This window comes from Brachycentrus maculatus, unplaced genomic scaffold (genome assembly GCF_059751285.1).
Source record: "Brachycentrus maculatus isolate JH-2025_06_01 unplaced genomic scaffold, ASM5975128v1 h1tg000033l, whole genome shotgun sequence".
NCBI classification, from domain to species: domain Eukaryota; kingdom Metazoa; phylum Arthropoda; class Insecta; order Trichoptera; family Brachycentridae; genus Brachycentrus; species Brachycentrus maculatus.
Genome location: NW_028280787.1, coordinates 1,360,825 through 1,387,024, shown reverse-complemented (window position 1 = coordinate 1,387,024; position 26,200 = coordinate 1,360,825). Strand labels below are relative to the sequence as shown.

The 26,200-nt window shown below is 34.0% G+C and overlaps 2 protein-coding genes across 5 annotated transcripts in view; both read right to left on the bottom strand.

The window, feature by feature from the left end:
• The window catches only part of LOC148312752 (uncharacterized), a 518,102-nt gene that overhangs the window by 33,707 nt on the left and 458,195 nt on the right, over positions 1-26,200 (bottom strand). The gene's annotated exons all lie outside the window — the stretch shown is intronic.
• The window catches only part of LOC148312755 (zinc finger protein castor homolog 1-like), a 195,965-nt gene that overhangs the window by 41,966 nt on the left and 127,799 nt on the right, over positions 1-26,200 (bottom strand). For all 4 annotated transcript variants that reach the window (XM_088273839.1, XM_088273832.1, XM_088273852.1 and 1 more), the window contains exons 5-10: positions 9,836-9,988; positions 8,309-9,298; positions 7,247-7,376; positions 5,169-5,262; positions 4,639-4,737; positions 3,011-3,086 (exon numbers count right to left, since the gene is read on the bottom strand). In XM_088273839.1, the coding sequence (XP_088129965.1) occupies positions 3,011-3,086; positions 4,639-4,737; positions 5,169-5,262; positions 7,247-7,376; positions 8,309-9,251 (1,342 nt within the window). In that variant the 5' untranslated portion in view covers positions 9,252-9,298; positions 9,836-9,988. The remainder of the gene's footprint in view (positions 1-3,010; positions 3,087-4,638; positions 4,738-5,168; positions 5,263-7,246; positions 7,377-8,308; positions 9,299-9,835; positions 9,989-26,200) is intronic.

Genomic DNA, 26,200 nt, shown 5'->3' with positions numbered 1-26,200 from the left:
CCTATATTAGTTTTGTTTAATTTTTTATATATTTTTTACTTTCTTGTTAGAGTTTAAGTTTTGTTAACCTAAATGTCCCAAAATAAGAAATGGAAATTACTCATCGGGAATATTGTAATAAGTTTTAAAATACTATATAAATTAAGAAGAACAAGATAATTCTGGAGAGATCATGTAGGAAACGCAAATGGGGAGGATAGCAGCAGGAAAAAGAGGTAACAGACCCCCCAAAAGACCACCGAAACGATGGAAAGACAGTTCACTCACTCCTTTCACGTCATATATAAATAAAAAATAGATTTTTCAGGAGAACATTTTTAAAGTTTAAAAATATAATACAATGTATTAAAAATAAACATCAAGCCACTTACTGAACTTGTGCAATAGATCTTTTTAGGTAAAACCTGAAGGTTTTTTCCCAATTTTAAAAATATTTAGAATATTTAAAAATAAAAATAAAAATTTATAACCCTTATCCGCACCTAATGGTGCATAGGGCACTGCATCAAAATGACGCAGTGTTATCTTGATCATTACTTACATGAAGGCAAGGTGATCACTCTTGCGCTTCAGGAACCAGTCCAGGGTAATATTAAAGAAATATTACAGTGTTAAATCACTAATATTTATTTTCACCTCCCCCCCTGGGAATCGAACCTGCCTCCAGCACGGTAGCTAAACACGCTGACCATTACACCATGGAGGCGGACATTTAAAAAAAAATAATAATAATAATTAAACAATACCTTTTCTTCAAAATGCAAAAAAACAACACTTTCTGCCCTGTAGCGGGTGAATATTAAGTTAAAAATATACCTCTTTTGCTGGGATAAAATACATTTTATAGGCATTCCAAAAATATGCACAACTGAAAATTGACGAATTTTTTAATTATGACGTTCTTGAAAGGAGTGACCAATATGACTCTTGTTTTGAAAAAAAGTAATTACGCCATTGTTACACCAAATGAGCGACGTGATCTCTCCAGAAATGTCAAGTTCTTCTTCTTCTTTAGGTAGGACTGCGTCCTGTTATTCTAGAAGGTTGAAGACTACCTTATCTTTCGATCGTTTAGGTGGCCTTCCTGGGGTAACAGACACCTCTTTAGATTCTGATATCCTCACCACTCGATCCGAACTTGCTTGACTTTACTTGACATTACTTTACTTGACTTTACTTGACTTTACTTGACTTTACTTTACTTGACTTTACTTTACTTGACTTTACTTGACTTTGACTTTACTTGACTTTACCTGACTTTACTTGTATTTTTCCAGTTTATGGAACGTTGAAAACATTATAATGGGCATCATTTATTCAAAATTGCATATTTTCGAGGTAACGTTTTTTGCCAGTATCCCCACGATATATACATTTTAAAAAATGTGCGACGAAAGACATATGACCCCCCAGCTCGGCTGTCCAAACTCAAAAGGGACTTTTTTTTATAAAAACGTATTTTTGCATTTTTGGACTTATTAAAATCTACCTAGACCAAAAATGCAATTAAAAAGAATTTCAGAAAATATGTCCCTTACTGTGTTTTAAGTTTGGACAGTCGAGCTGCGTTCTGAATTTGAACATTTGTAATCTCATTATTCAACAAAATTACATTATTTTTTTAAAAATATACACATAGATGCAAGGTGGTGCCTTGTTATAAACATTTGAGAACCTCCTCCATCTAAGTTTTGAGAATCTGTGTACAATTTCCTCAGAATTCTTTCATTCAGCCGTGATTTATCCACTTATGTATTCATACGAGCATCCTACACATCAAATCATGAGGATACGGGCGCCCAGTCCTGACACAAAGGAAAATAAACCCTAATACCATAACACCCAAGGCTCATAATCCAGTGACAAAAAAACTCCAAACCAGCCACAGAAAAATACCCCCTAACACAACTTACTTAAAGCCCATTTTCCTTTCAAATCGGTCTAAAATTGATCCTTTTCAATTATTTCAAATTGATTCAGCGCACACGATTTTGATCCTTTCATAAGGGGACACAACGGCGATAATCCCGTGAGTTTTATGGCGTCCACGTTCGTATGAGTATTTTTTCCTGTTCTTTATGATGGTAAATTTTTAATATATCCGTGAAAAAAATATCTGAATAGAAAAAAGATGTGTGCATATGTAAAAATCGTCTTCAAACGAATTCATAATATGCATTTCTATTATGCATCTGGGGTCATTAGCCTGGGAGGGTCTGGAGCACAAGCCTTTATAACCTAGCTCCCGCAGTGGTAGGCAGAGAGGATACAACGCCACACCGCTCTGCCTCTGAGAAAATTCTCAGCCTCGTCCATAAAAAGAGACTAATATAAAATATGATTATTTTTATAAATTAAAAAAAATACGATAAATTACACAATATTTTAAGGATAAAATAGTTTAAAACAAAAATTTTCATCTTCTAGAAATAAGGATAAAATAAGACAAGTGGGGGCAGACGAAGACCGACGAAAATTTGTCACCATAAAAGCGTGAACATAGGTACGCATGAGGAGATGCATGTTTTTTTTTCTTTAATTAGCTTATATTACATTTAATACAAACTATTTTTACACTTAATTTACATCATAATATATATCGCTCACTCCTTTCAAGAACGTCATAATTCGAAAAACTTGATTTTTCAGGAGAAGGTTTCTAAAGTTTTAAAATATAATACAATGTATTAAAAATAAATATCAAGCCACTTATTGAACTTTTTACTGTGCAACAGATCTTTTTAGGTAAAACCTGAATGTTTTTTCTCCGTTTGAAAAATATATAGTATATTTAAAAAAATAATTAAACAATACCTTTTCTTCAAAATGCAAAAACAACACTTTCTGCCCTGTAGCGGGTAAATATTAAGTTAAAAATATGCCGCTTTTGCTGGGATATAGTACATATTCTGGGCATTCCGAAAACATGCACAACTGAAAATTTACGATTTTTGATATATGACGTTGTTGAAAGGAGTGAGCGGTGTATAAAATATTGGAAAAAACTTACCAGCAGGAGATAGCTTCGATCTCAATTCACCGCCTGAGTCGTCGTTCTCCAAGGTCTGAGGTTTACTGAAAATACCCTGAAAAAATAAGAAATATGAAATAAATAAATACAGTAGAACCTCTCATTACGAGCACTTATCATAACATCGCATAACGAGCGAATAAGAATGTGGAAATGTTCCTCCCTTAACGAGCGACATTTCACATAACGAGTTACAGAGAAAAAGCAAGTCCCTTTTCACGACATTAGATAAAAGAGAAATATTTGGATACAACATTTTGAGTGTGTCCAAATACTTGTTCACAAATCTGGATTATCTCCAATTATAAGAGTGATTTTTTTATATTATTTTTTGACATCTCATCAAAGATGAAAGAGAATAAGATAATCCAGACATGTGAACAAGTATTTGGACACGCTCAAAATGTTGTACATAAATTAACTGGTCAAATTATAAGCTAAAATAATGATTAAAGAAAACAATTCGTTTTTTACCACTTGAGTTATATTATAGACTACATGTTTCAGAAGTTAAACTTCCATCATTCAGGTCTGTATAATAACTAAAATATAAAATATAAAATTGTTCTATAAATAATTTAGTAATTATTTTTCGGAATTTGCAAATCATATAATAGATACTAATCACTCATTTCACTCTCATAAATTAAAATTATTACACCTTGTTCCATATAAAGGCCAAATTATGAATTATCTTGAAAATTTAGAAATACAAAAAAAACTGAATTCTAATAATAATTTATTAAATAATATATTGTTTCAAAATTCTTCGCCATTGCTTTCCATTTTTCCTTTGTTTTCAAACTCCGTTCTTTGACTAACCCCTTCCCCTTACTTTCCCCTCTCCTTATTTATAGAACAATTTTATATTTTATATTTTAGTTATTATACAGACCTGAATGATGGAAGTTTAACTTCTGAAACATGTGGTCTATAATATAACTCAAGTGGTAAAAAACGAAGTGTTTTCTTTAATCATTGTAACATGTCTTACCACAAAGTTAATGCCGAAACAATAAATAAAATAGCTAAAATAATAAAAGTGAAAATGATGTTTTCTGGCGTTTACTTGATTATAGTCCAGGATTCGGACTTCACATACTAATATAAGAGTTTCTGCTCAATAAATAGCTTCTTTTCATCTCACCAATAGATGTCTCTAGTGAAGTTTTTAGTGGTTCAAAAACAACGTTTCCAAATTGGTTTATATATATTATATATAGAACTTCCAAGAATTTGAGTAGTGTGGTTGTCAATAATGGCTAGAATTGGTGAATGTTACACGTGTGTGACGTATAAAGCCTATGACGGTCGTAAATCGTGTAAATGCCCAGACTTCCATAGTTCTTCTTCTTTATCTATGTTGAGATGTCAAAAAATACTTAAGGAAAGAAGGAGAAGAAGAATGTAACGTTGAAATGAGCATTACCGATATTTAAAGAGCTTAAAAAATACAAAAACTATTGAAATCTATTAAATATAAATTCACAGAAAACCTGAGGAACTTCTGTTTGAAAAAAAAATCAAGTTGTGGCAGGATGGGGCTCGAACCCAGAAACTTTGTATCAGAGTCGATTCAACAATTTGACAGATGGTTCCAGACTTACATGGAGTCCCGCAAGGTCTTCCAGACTTCTTCTCATCATCAGGGATTGTTGCTCGAATTCTGCTACACTATTCCCAGCGCTGGATGCAGTTGATAAATCCTGGAGGAAAAAAATGACAATTAATATATGAGTCAACATTTTGAGTGTGTCCAAATACTTGTTCACAAAATCTGGATTATCTCCAATTACAGGAGTTCCAATTACATTCACCTCATAAATTTGTTTTACCGTTCTTTCCTCGCTCATTCGTTCCACATGTCCAAACCATCTCAACACACCTTTCTTAATTTTATCGATAATGCTTGTCTCAGCTTTGCATTCCTTCCTTATTTCACTATTCGAACATCTATCATGCATCGTTTTGTCGCACATCTTCTGAGAGATCACATTTCGACTGCATTCAGACTACTTTCATTAATATGTATATATATATGATGTGGTGAAATAAGGAAATCTTCAAAATTCGTTATGTTCTTCTTTTGACAAAAAATAAGTTTTTTTTAATATTTTTATTAAATAATGATAAATACCTGTACATCGTGGTCTTTCGATACACTCAAGTCCAGGGTTCGATCTCCATCCGAGTCCATTCCGGAGGCACTGTCATCTTGCATTGAATTTGTTCTAAAAATATATAAAACAAATAATGTTTGAAAACGACTCACAGCAACACCAAACAGAGAAATTCACCATCATAATACACAAGGACATAATAAAATACATGTGAAGCCGATAAACACAACTAAGTTTGGAGTAAGGCACTTGCAATATATTGCCTATACCCAAATTGACCAGCTGCCTGACATATATAAAATAAAACCCAGTCAGGGATCCAAAATGAATGCACTGAAAAAATACTATATGGAAATATATTTGTGTACCTCCTCCCTTAGTGTTTCCCTCTACCTCCTTCCCTAAACTCCCTTTTCCCTCTCCCTCCTTATTATCATCTTTTGTAATTTATGTTTTTTTAAATGTCAATTTGTAATTTATGTTTTTTTTTAAATGAACTGAACTACTGAATTCTAATAACTATTAAGTAACGTCTGAGATCCTAACTGTCCATCAAACATCCTCCCTTAGTTTTTCCCTCTACCTCCTTCCCTAAACTCCCTTTTTCCTTTGCCTTCCTTATTATCATCAATTTGTAATTTACGTTTTTTTTTAATGTTCAAGTACTATCTACCCTCTGATTGCAAACAGCTATAAATGGTATTTGTTGATTTGGTGTGGAATTTGTAGAACTCCATTTTAATTTATGTATTAATTTTTAAATCAAACACCGATTTTTTGAGTCAACTAAGTTGTATTTTATTAACAAAAACACATTGAAAATTTATATTGTGACAATTGTTTCGCCTAGTTATGGCATTTTCTTATTTCATTATATATGGAATCAAACGTTTTGACCAATATCACCAGCCTGTATTTAGTTGGTTGGAACATATTGCTTTTTAACAATAAGCCTGCCAATGTACTTATTTCTTTTCTGTACATGAAGTTAAAATAAATAAAATAAAAATTATGTGTTTAAAAAAAATCCACATGTCGCATTTTCAACACCCATCGACTGAATGAAGGTTAAATGGCCAAATGCGAGGAGAAATTGAAAATTGAATAAAATTTCCTGGTCAGGAATGTGTAGTTTCGTATGTGTTATTGAATTACTGTATCCGGTACGTGGTTGGAAAACAAATCGTACATAAAACGTTAGTGACGACACTCGAAGTACAATTAAACCTTCCAGTTCTATACACCTAACTGTAACGGCGTGTGAGGCTTCACTAAAGGCATATACAGTCGAGGAGGCCTTCCTTCGGCAGTGATATCCTAATTAGGGCTTCCGTAAACGGTGTCAAAATTACTTAAAAATATATTTTTACAAAAACTTGGAGAAAATTACAAGAGGCCTACATCCAGCATTGGAGAGTCGGCTGAGGAAGGAGAAGATGAAGAGGAAGATATATATATATATATATATATATATATATATATATATATATATATATATATATATATATATATATATATATATATATATATATATATATATATATATATATATATATATATATATATATATATATATATATATATATATATATATATATATATATATATATATATATATATATTTATAATTTTTTGACATTTCATCAAAGATGAAGAAGAATATGGAAGTCTGGGCGTTTACAGGGCTGACGACCGCCATCGGCTGGTTTAAGTGATCACTTTACACCGTGTAACATTCACCAATAATTTAAGTGATCACTTAAACCAGCCTATGACGGTCGTCAGCCCCGTAAATGCTCAGACTTCCATATTCTTCTTCATCTTTGATGAGATGTCAAAAAATAATATGAAAATAACTCCTGTAATTGGAGATAATCCAGATTTTGTGAACAAGTATTTGGACATACTCAAGATGTTGTAACTGGTATCAGCTGAGCCGCAAAATCATTCGGATTACAGCACGTTTTGGATTACGGAGCGTTCGGATTAGCGAGCTGGCACTATAGTTGTCAAAATATTATAAAATACCTACAGTTCCACCAAGAAATGTCAGTAAAACACTTAAATACTAGATATTTTGATGGTTTGTTTTTACCTGTGAGCTTCGACAGGACTCTGTATCTCTCTCTCCTCTTGGAAATGCGTTCCCAGCATCCCTAGTTGGCTCAGGTGCCCCATGGCTCCTTGGGACCATCGTCTCTGGAGCCACACAGGATATGGTTTACCTATGAACCAAACAAAAGACGTAAATTGAGGGAATATGATGATTCAACAGTCACTAAAAAAGACGTAAATTGAGGGAATACAATGATTCGATAGTCACTTTGTAGTAATATCTATACATATTAGAATAAGTCATTGAATCACAATATTTTGAGTGCGTCCATAAACTGGATTATCTCAAATTACAGGACTAATTTAAATTTTTTTGACATCTCATGAAAGATGAAGAAGAATATGGAAGTCTGGGCATTTACTTAAATGCCCAGACTTCCATATTCTTCTTCATCTTTGATGAGATATAAAAAAAAACATTGAATTACATTTTCAATATTCTTAATATTTAAAGCATTAACTTTGTGGTTAGTCATTTTTACTATTTATATAATATTTTTATACACAAAAAAAATACATATACTAGTATAATATTCGGTAAGTGGTTTTATATTAAAATCGATTACATTTTTGTAAAAAAAATACAAATAGTATCATTGAATTCTTCTTAAGGAAAAAGGCTAAGACTTTGTAAATAGCCAGACTTCCATATTCTTTTGATCTATGTTGAGATGTCAATATAGTCAAATTACATGTACGTTATGTTAATATAATATAATTACCAAATAGAAATTATATTAAAACAAAATTTGACTATATTTATAATGAGTCATTGAATTCTTATTTTGAAGTTTTAGATCAACAGGTCCAGTTTTTATATGGTCATTTTAATATGGTTTGAATTCCTGATCCTCTTTAATGTTGAACCTTTGGGATATCCAAGAGGCGGTGGACTAGCTGACGAGACTAGAGTTAAGACTCTAATTTCATAAGGCAAAACCCACACGGATGAAGAAGAAACCAAAGCCACACGAAAAGTAAAAGTAAAAAGTTTAAGTTGTCCAAAGAGTAAGAACAGTATCGTTAAAATTTGTTCACAAACCTGATTGAAGAGCTTCGATCGCTCTCACTTGTCCTGATAAAGCCTCCGCAACCTCGTTTGAAGAGAGTCCATAAATTCCGAGGAGTTCCTTCATCGTGTTGACTGCGTAATCCGTAAGGACTCTGTTGTTGTTTGGCGTCTCTCCATTCGGAATCTCTTCATCTCCGTCTTCAACGTCCATCGGTTCATCCTTGTCTCTGGGATCTGGCGTCAGCTCTCCAGCGCTGCCGTCGTGATTAGGACTAGCTTCTCCGTCGTTCTTCAAGCTGGCATCGTCGTCTTCCAGGTCTTCCGAGTTGTCTGAATCCCTTCTCCTAGTAGGGGAATTCGTCTTGATGAGCTGTGAGATCGCGAACGGGCTTTTAGTGCTGAAATTCTTCGATTTATACTCGCTGGGCGTGACGCCACTGGTCACTGTTTTAGCCTGCGCCAGCATGTTTGGGAGTTGGAGACTTTGAATGTACGACTGTTGAAATTGAGAGGAGACATTCAGGTTTCTGAGGACCTCCATTCTCTTTTGGTGTTCGGCAAAGTCTAGCATGTTTGGTCCTCTTATATCGTTGGTTTCTATGTTCTCGTTTGAGTCTGTGCTGATCCGTCTTCCTGATAGATCTACGGCTCCCGCGCCTTTGAGGAGTACCATGTTCTTGACTCCTATCTTGACGCACTTCTCTATGGATTCATCGTTGTCTTCCGCGAGTTCTAGGTCGTCTCCTTCCATCCTTTCTTCATCGTTGTCGTCGTCTTCCTCGTAGCTGCGTTCGGATGGAGAGAATCTGTCTGCGCTGAGGGGAGGCACAGGGTTTTGGGCCAGGCTCTCGGCAGGAGCGCATCTCGGCTTGAAGTCCTTGCGCTTGTTCCTCTTAGGCTGCCAAGCCGGGGTCGCCGGAGGTCCTAGGCGTTCCCTTGGAGTCTCCTGATGGGCAGACATTGCGGTAGTCATGGCAAGGAGAAGTCTCAGATCCCGCTTGCTTCCGAACACCAATGTAGCTAAAGGAAAAAACAATGGTTTTTAAAATTATTTATTAATTTAAGCGTTTAGCTCAAACTATCCATCTTAGGAAGAAATTACAATACGTAAAGTGGAAGAAAATTTATTTTACATAAAAACATTTATAATCTATATTTATACTTGCTTTTTACTTTTATCTCATTTAACATTTGTGATATTTTCTAATTGGAATGTTACAATTACCTGTTTTGTTTGATATACCGGCTACATTTTGAAGAAAAGGTATTGTTTAATTATTTTTTTAAATATACTAAATATTTTTCAAATGGAGAAGAAACCTTCAGGTTTTACCGAAAATATCTGTTGCACAGTAAAAAGTGCAATAAGTGGCTTGATATTTATTTTTAATACATTTCATTATAACGATCTCCTGAAAAATTAAGTTTTTTGATATATGACGTTACTGAAAGGAGTGAGCGTATTAAGTACAGATTACTGAACGCAGTTTTCAATGAATAGTGTTTATTTTTAATTTTTGACAGAAATTTATAAAATAGAATAGGTTTATTCTTTACCTCTCCAATTTCGACATCAGCTCTCGTTTCTGCATTAAATTATCATGGTCATCTCTGCTTCTATTCGCTTCTTCCAGTTCTTCTATCGGGTTCTTCTACCAGCTCATCATCAGGGCAGAGTAAAGGAAGCACAAAGTCAGTCTTAGATGTAAACTGGAACAAAAAAAAACAAATAATTAATACTTAACTTTTTATTTTTTCATCCTATTTATTTTTTAAAGTTTTTAATTTTATTTATAGTAAAAATGTGTCAAGTATTTTGTGTATTTTATATTAACACTATTATTCTAGTTCTACTTATAAAACCTATACCCTTATACCCTTTACTATGACCTAAATTATATTGTATACCCACACACAGGCCATGCCTTTGTGGGATCTTTTTTTTGTATTCATATTTATATTTTATTCATATTTTTTTCATACTTCTTTTGTATTTGAATTTATGTAAATAATAAATCCCTTACCGCACCCCAATGGTGCATAGGGCACTGCTTCATATAAACGCAGTGTTATCTCGATCGATTACACATGAAGGAAAAGTGATCAGCCCTCCACTTCAGGTACCAGTCCAGTGTAATATTAAATAAATATTAGAGTGAAAAAATCACTTATATTTATTAAACCCCCCTGGGAATCGAACCCGGGACCTCCAGAACGATAGCCGAGCATGCTGACCATTACACTACGGAGGCGGACATAAAATTTATGTTATGTAATGCAAAAAAAAAAAAAAATACGGTGCTAGTTCCTATATCTCCAAATATAGGAGTTATTACCTTTTCTTCGTATCTCAACAAAGATGAAGAAGAATATGCAAATTTGGGCATTTACGGGGCTTACGACCGTCATAGGTTGGTTTAAGTGATCACTTTAAAACGTGTAACATAACCCATGATTGACAACAAAACTTCTCAAATTCTTGAAAGTTCTACATCTGTATATGATCCAATTTCAAAACACTGTGCTTGAATCACTAGAACTTCACTAGAGACATCTATAGTGAGATGAAAGAAGCTTTTTATTGAGCTCTTTGAATTATATGTGAAGTCCGAATCCTGAATTATAATCACACACATGAGAAACGCCAGAAAATATCATTTTCATTTTATTATTTTTAGCTTATAATTTGACCAGTTAATTTATTTACAACATTTTGAATGTGTCCAAATACTTGTTCACTTAATCTAAATTTGTGAAGAAGTATTTGGACACACTCAAAATGTATGTCAAAATGTATATATATATATATATATATATATATATATATATACAGTATCTACTCAATGAATTAGGGCCACCCATTATTTTTTTGAATACTCTGAAATCTTTTGGATTATTATATTTATTTTACATAAATTCTTTAAGTTTTCTATTGACATCTAATATCATGTATATTACCTTCAATAATATGTAAAATATACCTGGATTATTTAAGCCTTTACAAAATTTCAAACCCTTTTTCTGAGAAAGGTCCCTAATTAGCACAGGTAGACAGATAGCTGAAAGTTCAAAAAATAGTCCTATCTCATTTATTAGTGAAGTTTCTTGAGTTCTGGTTATTGTTTTGTTCAGAGAGGTTATATAGTTATCGTGTCTTGTGAAAAAAACTTAATTTTTAATTTTAGTTCATAAAGTATATTTTTTTTTTGTAAACACAAGTGTTTTTTTTTAAAAGGACAAAATGGGAAAAAGTAGAGACATTTCTAAGAAAAAAAAGTCTAGTGTTATAGTGCTACTGAAATAAGGAATACTATCTAATAGAGAAATTTCAAAAAAAGAAAACGTTTCTCGTCAAACAGTGGACAGAATTTCAAAATCAATAAATAATCAGTCACCCGCCACCAGCAATCGGCGGAAGAACTGTCGTAGGATTAGAAAAACAACACCGAGGACTGATCGAAAAATCGTTCAAAGTGCCTTAGAAAACCGTAGTGCATCAGCAAAAACATTAAAAATAAAATTGGAAGAAGAGGATATAAATATATCGGTATCAACACTGAGGCGACGTCTTTACGAAGTAAATCTGAAATGCAGGCGCCCTGTAAAAGTACCAAAATTGACACCACGAATGAAAGCGGATCAATTAAAATGGGCCAGGCTACATCGAAATTACTCGGTAGATGATTGGAAAAAGGTATTTATTTAAATTGAATTTTCAACATATCATTTTAGTAAATAAACTTATATATTTGAATTAAACTTAAATTTTCATTATTTTTCAGGTCATCTTTAGTGATGAGTGCCGGTTAGAAGCCGTGACAGAGAGCCGTCAATTCGTCAGGAGAACACCAATGGAACGTTACAATGAGGCCTGTGTGGTAAAAGTTATCAAACACCCCCCTGCAACAATGATATGGTCATGTATTATTAACAATTTACCTGGGCCGTTGTTTTTCGTGGAAGGAACAACGAACCAAAATTCCTATAAGCAGGTCCTCGAACGAATTTTATTGCCCTTCTACCATACCCTCGACCCAACAGAAGGTCCATACACCTTCATGCAGGATGGGGCACCTTGCCACCGGGCTAAATCAATAATAAAATTTTTGTCTAGCAAAAATCTGCCTTTGCTCCCCTGGCCTGGAAATTCTCCGGACCTCAATCCTATAGAAAACGTATGGAGCATGTTAAAAAATAAGGTATAATCATTTCCAAATCCGACAGTAGACTGTCTAAAAAAAAATATTTAAAAATTTGGTCAGAAGACGAAGAAATAAAAAACATGATAAAACAGTGCATTTTAAGTATGCCAAAAGAATTGAGGCAGTTATTTCTGCCAAAGGTGGAAATACTAAATACTAACTATATTTATATGAAAATATATGCATAATTTAAGCGTAATAAAGTGTTCATGTGTAAATAAAATTCAGTGTTGTTTTATTCAAGGTTTTCTCTGAGTTATTCCTGTTTGAATTCAGAAATTGCGCGAAATTCTGCGTGGCCCTAATTCATTGAGTAGATACTGTATATATATATATATATATATATATATACATATATATATATATGTATATATATATATATATATATATATATATATATATATATATATATATATATATATATATATATATATATATATGTATATATATATATATATATATACGAGTACATATAAAATTAATTATCCACGTTCATGCGTCTCCTCACACATACAGACCGATTCTTTCGACTCCTAACCTGACCGCTTTCATGTATTTGGCATACCTGATCGTGCCAAGTTTTTCTCGGTCTTCCTCTGCTCCTTCTTCCAATTACATTCGCCTCATAAATTTGTTTCACCGTTCTTTCCTCACTCATTCGTTCCACATATATCGTTAAATATATATACATAAATATATGTATATCACATATTTTAAATGATTTTTTAATCTGTTATATGGAAATGGTATAAAAAATTGAACATCTCGTCTCGGCCAATCGGAGAGCTCCGATCGAAAACGGAATATTGTAATCCAATAATTTTCTAGGAACGTTTTTTTGATTGTCATCTTCATTATAATGTTTTTTTTCTACTGCGCATACTCCGCGGCCATTTGTAGCCAACCAACCAATCAGGGGGCCTAAAAAAAGTTTAATTCTCAATCTAAATAATTGTCATAACTATCCTGAAGTGAGGAAATTTTACTTAGTAAATATCAGTATTCCTTAAAATCTTCATTCGCATCATTTTCAAACACCGTATGTCGCTCACTCCTTTCAAGAACGTCATTAATCAATAGATTTTTCAGTTAAAAAATATAATAAAATGTATCAAAAATAAATATCAAGCCACTTATTGAACTTTTTACTGTGCAACAGATCTTTTTAGGTAAATCCTGAAGGTTTTTTCTCCATTTGAAAAATATTAAGTATATTTAAAAAAAAATAAACAATACCTTTTCTTCAAAATGCAAAAACAACACTTTCTGCCCTGTAGCAGGTAAATATTAAGTTAAAAATATGCCTCTTTTGCTGGGATGTAGTACATTTTCTGGGCATTCCGAAAACACGCACCACTGAAAATTTACTATTTTATATATGACGTTGTTGAAAGGAGTGAGCGATGTGTTTGATTAGTATTTTACTTTTTTTATTTGAACTTTTTACTGTGCAACAGATCTTTTTAGGTAAATCCTGAAGGTTTTTCCTCCATTTGAAAAATATTTAGTATATTTAAAAAAATAATTAAACATTATATTTTCTTCAAAATGCAAAAACAACACTTTCTGCCCTGTAGCGGTTAAATAGTAAGTTAAAAATATGCCGCTTTTGCTAGAATATAGTACGTTTTCTGGGCATTCCGAAAACATGCACAACTGAAAATTGTGAAAGAACATTTTGAAGAAAAGGTATTGTTTAATTAATTTCTTAAATATACTAAATATTTTTCAAATCGAGAAAAAAAACCTTCAGGTGATACATAAAAAGATCTGTTACACAGTAAAAACTTCAATAAGTGGCTTGATATTTATTTTTAATACATTGTATTATATTTAATAATAAAACCCTTATCTGCACCCCAATGGTGCATAGGGCACTGCTATATATAAACACAGTGTTATTTTGATCGTCAACACACAAAGGAAAGGTGATCAGCCCTCTGCTTCAGGTACCAGTCCAGGTTAATATTGAATAAATATTAGAGTGAAAAAATCACTTATATTTATTTGACCCCCCTGGGAATCGAACCCGTATTTTATTATATTTATAAACTTTAAAAACGTTCTGAAAAATCAAGTTTTTTGATTTATGACGTTCTTGAAAGGAGTGAGCGATATATTACATATTTATTATTTATTTTTTTTTTTTATATTAATTTTTGATAAAATGTTGAACCTCCATGGAAAGACCGGGAAAAAAATGTGCAAAGTCATTCACGACCATCTTTGATATCGACTTCATACACACACACACACACACAGACACACATCGAACAATAATACATACATTTTCGAGCAATTAATATTTGAAGAAACGCGGTATTAAAAATATTTACCCGTCTTATAATATATCTGATCTTTCCCACAAACGCGATTTCGTATAGCGCCATCCCTCTCGCACCGGACCATTGTGCGGCTTTATACATATTAATGCTTGATACCCCTTCTACTTCAAACTCAAAAACTAAAAAACACCCGATTCTGAACCTTAAATCACTTGTAAATACGGAATATAATACTATAACACAATTCTCGTTACATTACACAAATCATCGCACAACCCAAATCAGACCTTATGCAAGAGAGAATAAGCTTCATTTTCCTATACGCATATTTCAAGTAATCCAAAATAACGCGGTAATTGATCGTGAAATATTCAATTACTGTACAGAGGGGTCAAATTGGTCCGCGTTTGCGTGTGTGTTACAACCTTTTGGGCGCGGTAATCGCGATTTCTCGGCACATTGTCTCCGTGGCGGATGATTTAAATGATAGTAAGCGGCGTGATTAATTTACGCGATTATCGCTCTTAATGAATCCATATTGAGAAGGAATTATAATCATTTAATTATTTTTTAATAAAGTATGGCGTTTAAAAAGTAATTAAGAATAAAATTAACACATTTTATTGTGGTATTTACAATTAAATTAACGTTACTTTTTCTGTTACCTTATTGGAGTGGTATTTTACTACTTTTCCTCGGTTTATATATCTTTCCAGCTTAAATTTTTGTATTATTTTTTGACATCTCATCAAAGATGAAGAAGAATATGGAAGTCTGGGCATTTTCGGGCTGACGACCGTCATTGGCTGGTTTAAGTGATCACTTCACACACGTGTAACATTCACAAATTCTACCCATTGTTGACAACCACACTACTCAAATTCTTGGAAGTTCTATATATATATATATGAACCAATTTAGAAACCTTGTTCTTGAATCACTAGAACTTCACTAGAGACATCTATTGGTGAGATGTAAGGAAGCTTTTTATTAAGCAGAAACTCTTATATTAGTATCTTATATTATTTCGTAAATAAATTAATTTTTTGTAGCGAATGAAGCAATCAGACGGGAGAAATAACTAATTTAACATACTCAACCTATAAAGGATTGTATCAGACTCGTTTTGTGTTTATAACAGCCGATATAATCAATATTTTCATTCATCATTTTCTTGCGGAAAATTCGCCTTGGTAAATACGCAATTTTTGTAAGTTGGTAATGAATGAAGTCACAGAAACGATGGACTTACTTTATAATACGTAATATTTACATTAGGAATGGTTCTAATTGTTATTGAATTGTTATTGTTATTGGTTATAATTGAAAACATTAGGAATGGTTCTTTGCGGTGGTATGGATATGTGGAGCGAATGAATGGAGCGAACGAGAGAATGAATAAGAAAATATATGTGGCGAATGTGAGAGGGAAAACAGGACGAGGACGTTCGAAAAAGACTTGGCACGATCAGACAATCAGAACCTTAAATCTGGCGGTGTCAAAAGTCTGCGTAATCGGAGGGCTTGTATGACTAGATGTATGGATGTGAAGGAGGCGAGGAGCGTATGTCAGGACAGAAGAGTGTGGCGTTCCATCCTCTCTGCCTACCACTGCGGGGAAAAGGCGTGATGGTAGTAGTAGTAGTAGGTTAAAATGGTTAAAAACAATAAAAAATGTACCTATGCAAAAAGAACACCATGACATGACACATGTCATGGTGGGTTTTTGGCCAAGGACAGAGTGGTGTGGCGTTCTATTCTCTCTGCCTACCTCTGCGGGGAAGCGGCGTGATGGTTAGTTAGTAAAAAAAAAATTCTGATATTTATTGTATCCTTGCCAGAGCTTTTTACTATGACCTAAAATATAATGTATACCCACACACAGGCCATACTTTTGTGGGATCTTTTTTTGTATCAATATAATATTTTTTATACTTGTAATTATAATATACTGTGAAATGCAAAAGAATTTAAAAATAAAGAAAAGAAAAAAAATTAGAAATATTTGATATAATACTTACATGTTTTGGATATATGTTTGGTTTCGGATATGGTTGTGTAATTATGCCCTACAAGATGTGTTGCATTGGTTTGTTATATTGTAATCCGAGAATTGTATGATTGTACGTATGAAATTATGACCCCAGTGAGATATGTGTTTCGACTGTCCGCGTAAAGGTACTCTGGACGCAACAGGGCTGGCCAAACGGTCCTTTTTAGGTGCACCAAAAAAGTCATACATATCGCTCACTCCTTTAAAAACGTCATAAATAAAAAAACATGATTTTTAAGGAGAACGTTTTTAAAGTTAAAAAATATAATACAATGAATTAAAAATAAATATCGAGCCACTCATTGAACTTTTAACTGGGCAACAGATATTTTTAGGTAAAACCTGAATGTTTTTTCTACATTTGAAAAATATTTAGTATATTTAAAAAAATAATTAAACACTACCTTTTCTTCAAAATGCAAAAACAACACTTTCTGCCCTGTAGCGAGTAAATATTGAGTTAAAAATATACCTCTTTTTCTGCGATATAGTACATTTTCTGGGCATTCATTCTGGGCGAAAACATGCACAACTGAAAATTGTCGACTTTTGATTTATGACGTTCTTGAAAGGAGTGAGCGATATCTCCAAGGCTTTTTTTATGTAACGCGGTGGAACGGCGTTCCGGCACCTTTTTTCAAGGATAAATAGAAGCAGAGGAAGGCCGAAGAAAACTTTTCATGATCAATCAATTTTGGGTGCATTGCCAATAAAAAAATTAAAATAGTCTTTCAATTACTTGGGCATAGTCGAGATAAGTCTATCATGGGTGGAGTGGTGAATTTTACACGTCTATACAAAAGTGTGAGTTTTACAAGTGATCACTTGACCAGCCTATGACAAATCGTAATCGTATTTAATATACTTAAGTGTGCTCAGGTCAGGATACAATACATAATAATTGGCAGGTATATATGAGTGTGGAAGAGGCGAAGATCGTTTACAACGGCAATGAGTGGTGCGGCGTTCTATTCTCTCTGCCTACCCCATCGGCGTGATGGTTAGGTAGTTGAACAATACTTCACGTTATTCCACAAAGCTTACACCAAATCAATAAATAATACGTATCGCTCACTCCTTTTAAGAATTTCATATATCAAAAATCGACAATTTTCAGTTTTGCATTTTTTCGGAAAATATCCTATATCCTAGCAAAAGCGGCATATTTTTAACTTAATATTTACCCGCTACAGGGCAGAATGTGTAGTTTTTGCATTTTGAAGAAAAGGTGTTGTTTAATTATTTTTTTTTAAATATGCTTGATATTTTTCAAATGGAGAAAAAACCTTCAGGTTTTACCTAAAAAGATCTGTTGCACAGTAAAAAGTTCAATAAGTGGCTTGATATTTATTTTTAATACATTGTATTATATTTTTAAACTTTAAAATGATCGCCTGAAAAATCAAGTTTTTATTTTATTTATGACGTTGTTGAAAGGAGTGAGCGATATAAGAGAACCTTTTGAATACAATATTGTATTTTTATTTTTTTTTATTATTTTTTTCACAGCCCTGATAATGATCCCCCACTTCTCTTAATAATGTTACACTACTTTCTTTATCCCCCTCGCATGTACCTGTCTGGATATGCAGTGCAGACATATAAAGTGATACATGCATCCATCTCTTTCCCGCACAATGCCAGGGTTTAAGGAATGCGTTCAAAGGATTATTACTTACATTTTAAAGTGGGAGGTTCAAATCGCAGTGTAAATATATAGCCACCAATTATCAAAAATGATATAAAACTAAATTTAACGAATATATTGGAGTGTCCAAACCTTTGTTCACAAATCTGCGTTATTCTACTTAAAATTCATTTATATTGATATCTCAAAATAGATGAAAAAGAATATGAAAAGTCCGGGCATTTACCGGGCTTACGACCGTCATAGCCTGGTTTAAGTGATCGCTTTACACACGTGTAACATTCACCAATTTTACCCATGATTGACAACCACACTCCAAGCAAATTTTTTTTTAAAAAGAGAAAGAGAAGACAAACGAATCACAATGGGAATATTTTTAAAGTGGACTTGTAGTTAAATTAAAATTAAAAAAAGCATCGATAAAATTAAGAAAGGTGTGTGAAAGAGATGGTTTGGACATGTAGAACGAATGAGTGAGGAGAAAACGGTTAAACAAATTTATGAGGCAAATGTAATTGAAAAAGGGAGCAGAGGAAGTCCAAGAAAAACTTGGCACGATCAGGTATGCCAAATACTTGAAAGTGGTCAGGTTAGGAGTCGAAAAAATCGGTCGGTATGTATGAGGAGATGCATGAACGCGGAAGAGGCGAAGAATGTTTGCAAAGAGTGGTGTGGCCTTCTATTTTCTCTGCCTACCCCTGCGGAGAATCATCTCCTCATACATACCCGACGATTATTACGACTCCTGACCCGGCCGCTTTCAAGTATTTGACATACCTGATTGTGCCAAGTTTTCCTCGGTCTTCCTCTGCTTATTTTTCCAACTACATTCGCCTCATAAATTTGTTTAACCGTTCTTTCCTCACTCATACGTTCCACATGTCCAAACCATCTCAACACACCTTTCTTCAAAAGATTTTTTTTTTTTAATATACTTTATTTGTATTTTTAATTTAGAAAATAGTGTTAATATGTTGCTGTTGAACCACCCCATATGAATATGATTCGATATTTGACCCGAGCGGAGTGGTATGTATAATTCGGTCCGACGCACACTGCACACACAATACAGGCCTGCGCAGCCGTAAATATGGAAAATGGCGGTCGATTTGACAGCTGTGTTTATGGGATTCGAACCAGGGATCGCGGATTGGAAACGCACTGCCAATTTGGGCCACGAACGTCTCTGGATCCCGCTCTGAACAGCCGGGATATATGATTTTTTTAAAGATGTTTCAATAAAGACGAAGAAGATCATGAAACGATAGAAATTCATAAAAATATTACTACTACCATGGTTAATGGTAAGCGTGTTTAGCTACCATGCTGGAGGTACCGGGTTCGATTCCCAGGGGGAGTGAAAATAAACAAGAGTGATTCACTCTACTATTTATTTAATATTACCCTGGACTGGTACATGAAGCGCAGGAGTTATCATCACCTTGCCTTCGTGTAAGTAACGATCAAGAAAACTCTACGTCAATACGATGCAGTGCCCTATGCACCATTGGGTGCGGATAAGGGTCAGAAGAAGACTATTACCATCACGGCGTATCACCGCAGAGAGGATGTCACACGTGTATAAAGTGACCACTTAAACCAGCCTATGAAAGGTGGAAAGAACTGTAAATATCCAGGATTCCGAGTTCTTCTTCATCTATGTTAAGATTTCAAAATGTAAACACAACTCCCAAGTGTAGAAACACAGATTTGTGAACAAGTATTTGGACATACTCAAAATGTAGCAAATAAAATTACTGGTCAAATTATGATTTGCATTAAAAAAATAATCATGCTTTCAGGCGTCTCTTAGTATGAAAAATAATCCGGACAAACAAAAAAATCTATGCTAAATTAAAACTCTCTCAATCCAACCATAGATAGCTGTTGTGAACTCATATTAATTATATTATATATATATATATATATATATATATATATATATATATATATATATATATATATATATATATATATATATATATATAAATAGAATAGTGTGGTAGTCAATCATGGGTAGAATGGTGAATGTTGCACGTGTGTAAAGTGATCACCTATCCAGCATATAACAGGTCATAAACCCTGTAAATACCCAAAATTTATTATTATTATTTATCTATGTTGAGATGTCCAGTGGTAAAAATAACTCCAAATTGAAGATATGTATAAATATGAACGTGTATTTGGACACACTCAAAATGTTACTATCCAATTATTTATATGAAGATCAGGAGCATATCGCTCACTCCTTTCAAGAAATAAATAAAAACTTGATTTTTCAGGAGATCGTTTTTAAAGTTTAAAAATATACTACTACTACTACTACTACTACCATCACGCCGTTTCCCCGCAGGGGTAGGCAGAGAGGATGGAACGCCACACTCTTCTGTCCTGACATACACTCCTCGCCTCCTTCACATCCATACATCTAGTCATACATGCCCTCCGATTACGCAGACTTTTGACACCGCCAGATTTTAGGTTCTGATTGATCTGATCGTGCCAAGTCTTTTTCGGTCGTCCACGTTCTGTTTTCCCTCTCACATTCGCCACATATATTTTCTTAGTCATTCTCTCGCTATCCATTCGCTCCACATGTCCATACCACCGCAAAGAGCTCTTCCTAATCTTTTCAATTATTCCTCGTTCAGCCTTACATTCCTTTCTTATATCGTCGTTTTTAATTCTGTCATACAATGATTTTCCACACATTCGTCTGAGGGAGCGCATTTCAACAGCGTTCACTCTGCTTTCACTCTGCTATCAAAAATATAATACAATATATTAAAAATAAATATCAAGCCACTTATTGAACTTTTTACTGTGCAACAGATCTTTTTAGGTAAAACCTGAATATTTTTTCTCCATTTGAAAAATATTAAGTTTATTTAAAAAAATAATCAAACAACACCTTTTCTTCAAAATGCAAAAACAACACTTTCTGCCCTTTTAATATTTTCCCTGCGGGAAAATATTAAATTTTTAAATATGCCGCTTTTGCTGGGATATAGTACATTTTCTGGGCATTCTGAAAACATGCACAACTGAAAATTTACGATTTTTGATATATGACGTTCTTAAAAGGAGTGAGTGATATGACCAATATCCTTGTCTTGTACAGTGCCCTATGCACCATTTGTTGTTTTTTTCAAGGAACTAGGTAGTATATTGTATGCCCGGTTGAATGTACGCTTAGAAAGATGGAAGTCTTAGTTTTATACGTACTCGCGTCTGAATTCAACATACATAATTATCGAAATAATTCTCTCCACTAAAAAATGTTAGCCTATGGTGTAATAAATGGAGGCAAATCTTTCATTCCTCCAATGCACACGGTGATCAGGAAGTTTGTAGCCTACTAACCGGTCGAGTACCCTGGGCGAGTAACTCGCCCTGTCTCCGAGCCATACAAAATCAGACGAAGAATCTATCTACAACGTTTTTAGTGTCCAATGTCGTAAAATTTATTCATTCAAACCCTTATCCGCACCCCAATGGTGCATAGGGCACTGCATCATATAAACGCAGTGTTATCTTGATCATTAACACATGGAGGAAAGGTGATCAGCCCTCCGCTTCAGGTACCAGTCCAGGGTAATATTTAATAAATAAATGAGTGAAAAAACCGTTTGTATTTATTTGACCCTTCCTGGGAATCGAACCCGGGACCGCCAGAACGGTAGCCGAGCGTGCTGACCATTACACTACGGAGGCGGACTTTATAATATTTATTATTAATAAATACAAGTGATTTATTCAATATAACCCTGGACTGGTACCCGAAGCGGAGGGCTGATCACCTTTCCTTCGTATGTTAACGATCAAGATAACACACTGTGTTTATATAATACAGTGCCCTATGCACCATTGCACCATATAAGGGTATGAATTGAAAAATTGAATTGAATTCATAATTTAAGTATTTTTTTAACTGGAGTTCTAAGCGCTTTTAAGATTTGGTCCATTGATGCAAGATTTGGCTGTGCATCTGTGATCACCCTGTAGCAGCCACAAATTCCCCAAGATGGGGTGACGTTGATGGATGGACAGCGTTGGCTGGCCTTGACTATTTTAATGTAAAATTTATATATTTCTATGAATTTTGACGCCTTGATAATAATTAAAGAACATTTTACGAACAAAAACAACTACTTTGACCATCCACAAGTACCCAGGGTTTTATTTATACAAAAAGCAGATGAATTACTGCATTTTGTACAAAAACATGGACACGATTTGGGAATATTTCCTTATGTGGGTAGATCACTGATTACGTCACAGTTTTAGGGTTGTCACAAGATAATTTTATCGTTTTTTTAAACCTTAAAAAATCAGGGGCAAAGCGTATTTATCTTTCAAAAGCATAAATACTATTATAAATATTTTTTTATGAAACACGAGTATTCTAATGCAACGTTGTGTCAAATTTTCAATCGGTGAAAAACTTAAGGAGATTAAAGAACATTTTATTTATTTATTTATTTAAAGTTTATGTACAGAAAATTTGCGGGCTTATTGCTAAAAACCAATATCTTCCAACCAACCAAAAACAGACTAGTGACATTGATCAATACGTTTGATATCATATAAAGCTGTTTGCAATTAGAGGGTATATTGTACTTGAACGTTAAAAAAAGACATTAATTACAAATTATTTGTTTCATTTCACTCTCATAAATTAAAATTATTACACCTTGTTCCATATAAAGGTCAAATTATGAATTATCTTGAAAATTTAGAAATCCAAAAAAACCTGAATTCTAATAATAATTTATTAAATAATATATTGTTTCAAAATTCTTCACCATTGCTTTCCATTTTTCCTTTGTTTTCAAACTCCGTCCCTTGACTAACCCCTTCCCCTTACTTTCCCCTCTCCTTATTTATAGAACAATTTTATATTTTAGTTATTATACAGACCTGAATGATGGAAGTTTAACTTCTGAAACATGTAGTCTATAATAAAACTCAAGTGGTAAAAAACGAAGTGTTTTCTTTAATCATTAATTACAAATTAACATATAAAAAACATAAATTACAAAAGACGATAATAAGGAGGACAAAGGAAAAAGGGAGTTTACATTTTGAACAGATAACGCACTTCATGGAAAAGTACATGGAAAAATAATATCCAAAATACAGAAATACATCAAATAATACCACTTTTGGTAAAAAAAAACCTTGATTATTATGCAATAAAGTTGTACAACCCCCTTCCATCATCAAGTCAGAAAAAAACGAAACTAAGTAGAAACTAAGGGTTGCAAAAATGTGAGAAGTGTGGTTGTCAATCATGGGTAGAATTGGTGAATCTTGCATGTGTTTAAAACCAGCCTATAAAGCCCTGTAAATACCCATACTTCCATTTTCTTCTCCATTCATGCTGAGATGTCAAAATTCATATTTTTATTGGTAGAGTCATTTTCTTAGATAAAATAAAGAGTTCACGCAGTCGTGGAAGCCTGGCTGTAACTGATATCAATAGTAAGGTAGAGGAAGGGCAAATGAGATGGTGTGGGCACATAGGACGCAGAGAACCTGATCATATTGTCAACCAGACGATCGTCATGGATCTTCCTCGAAAGACATCTAGAGGAAGACCAAAGAATTCATGGATGCTGCAGAGAGATAACATGATTTGAAGGCGTGACCTAGGTGACGTTATCCATGATAGAAGGACCTATAGCCTGAGGACGAGGAAAGCTGGCCTAACAGTCTACAAAGACGATAAGATATAATAGGATGAAGATATATGTAGAGGAAAAGCAATTGAGATGGTATGGGCACATAGGACGCAGAGAACCTGATCATATTGTGAACCAAGCAATCCCTATGGATCTTTCTCGAATGATGTATAGAGGAAGACAGAAAAATTCATGGATGCTGCAGAAAGATAACATGATCTGAAGGCATGGTCTAGGTGACGTTGTCCATGATAGAAGGACCCACAACCTGAAGACGAGGATAGCTAGCCTAACAGTCTACAAAGACGATAAAATAGGATGAAGACAGGATGAATTTATATGTAGAGGAAAAGCAATTGAGATGGTATGGGCACATAGGACGCAGAGAACCTGATCATATTGTGAACCAAGCAACCTCCATGGATCTTTCTCGAATGATGTATAGAGGAAGACAGAAAAATTGATGGATGCTGCAGAAAGATAACATGATCTGAAGGCATGACCTAGTTGAAGTTGTCCATGATAGTAGGACCTACAACCTGAGGACGAGGATAGCTAGCCTAACAGTCTACAAAGACGATAAAATAGGATGAAGACAGGATGAAGATATATGTAGAGGAAAAGCAATTGAGATGGTATGGGCACATAGGACGCAGAGAACCTGATCATTTTGTGAACCAAGCAATCCCCATGGATCTTTCTCGAATGATGTATCGAGGAAGACAGAAAAATTCATGGATGCTGCAGAAAGATAACATGATCTGAAGGCATGACCTAGGTGAAGTTGTCCATGACAGAAGGACCTACAGTCTACAAAGACGATAATTTGGGATGGACCAAGGAATAAGGAAATTAGTCATTTTTTATATTATTTATATTAAAATAACATTGTTTTATTAAATCGGCACGTAATCTTATTTAAAATAACACCGTGTATTGTTATTTTATGTCGTTGCACGTGTGATAGCGTTATATGTTATTTTAAAACACATATGGCAGTGTATTTAATTATCTCGTTTCTTGTATGAATCATTTCCATTGTTCGTAACGCACTTGCATTTTATCAATAACACTTTTCCTGCTTTTTGTACATCCTTGCATGGATTTCTTATCGCCTCATAAGAAAATCTTTCACGATATGATTGTTATATAAATTTTAATCGTTACTTAGAAATGTGTGTTTAAGGCAGAATATTGATAGCCCGCAAATAGATTTTCTTTACACCCAGGTAACATTTGCCGTGAGTGATTTTTTTTCGTCCGCCTTCGTGGTGTAATAATGGTCGGCGTGTTTAGCTACCGTGCTGGAGGTCCCGGGTTCGATTCCTAGGGGGTTGAAAATAAATATTAGTGATTTTTACACTGTAATATTTATTTAATATTGCCCTGGACTGGTTCAGAAGCGCAAAAGTGATCACCTTGCCTTCATATAAGTAATGATCAAGAAAACACTGCGTTAATTCGATGCAGTGCCCTATGCACCATTGGGTGCGGATAAGGGTTATACGTAAGTAAGTAAGATCTATTTACTTAAAACACCGTTTTTGTATTGAAATAATTAGTTTTTCTTCCGAATAAACGTGTGGTTTTGAAAAGAAGAAAAGGTATTGAAAGGTAATGGAGTTGAAAAAAAATATTTGTATGTCTTAATTCCAATAATCTAGATTTCTTCACTCGGGAGTTATTTTTGAAATATTGGCACCTCATCAAAGATGAAGAAGAATTTGGCAGTTGCGGTATTTACAGGGATTACGATCTGTTGCTGGTTTAAGTGATCACATTACACACATTCACCATTCTACCCTTTGTTCTTCTTCACCTTTAAAGATGCCTTAGCCTCGTCCACATTTATTCGTTTCCTCATACATACAAAAATCTTCTTCTTCTTCAAACCCTTATCCGCATCCAAAGGTGCATAGAGCACTGTATCATATAAACGCAGTGTTTTCTTGATCGTTAACACATGAAGTGAAGGTGATCAGCCCTCCGCTTCAGGTGAAAAAATCACTTACGTTTTTTGACCCCCCTGGGAATCGAGCCCGGGACCTCC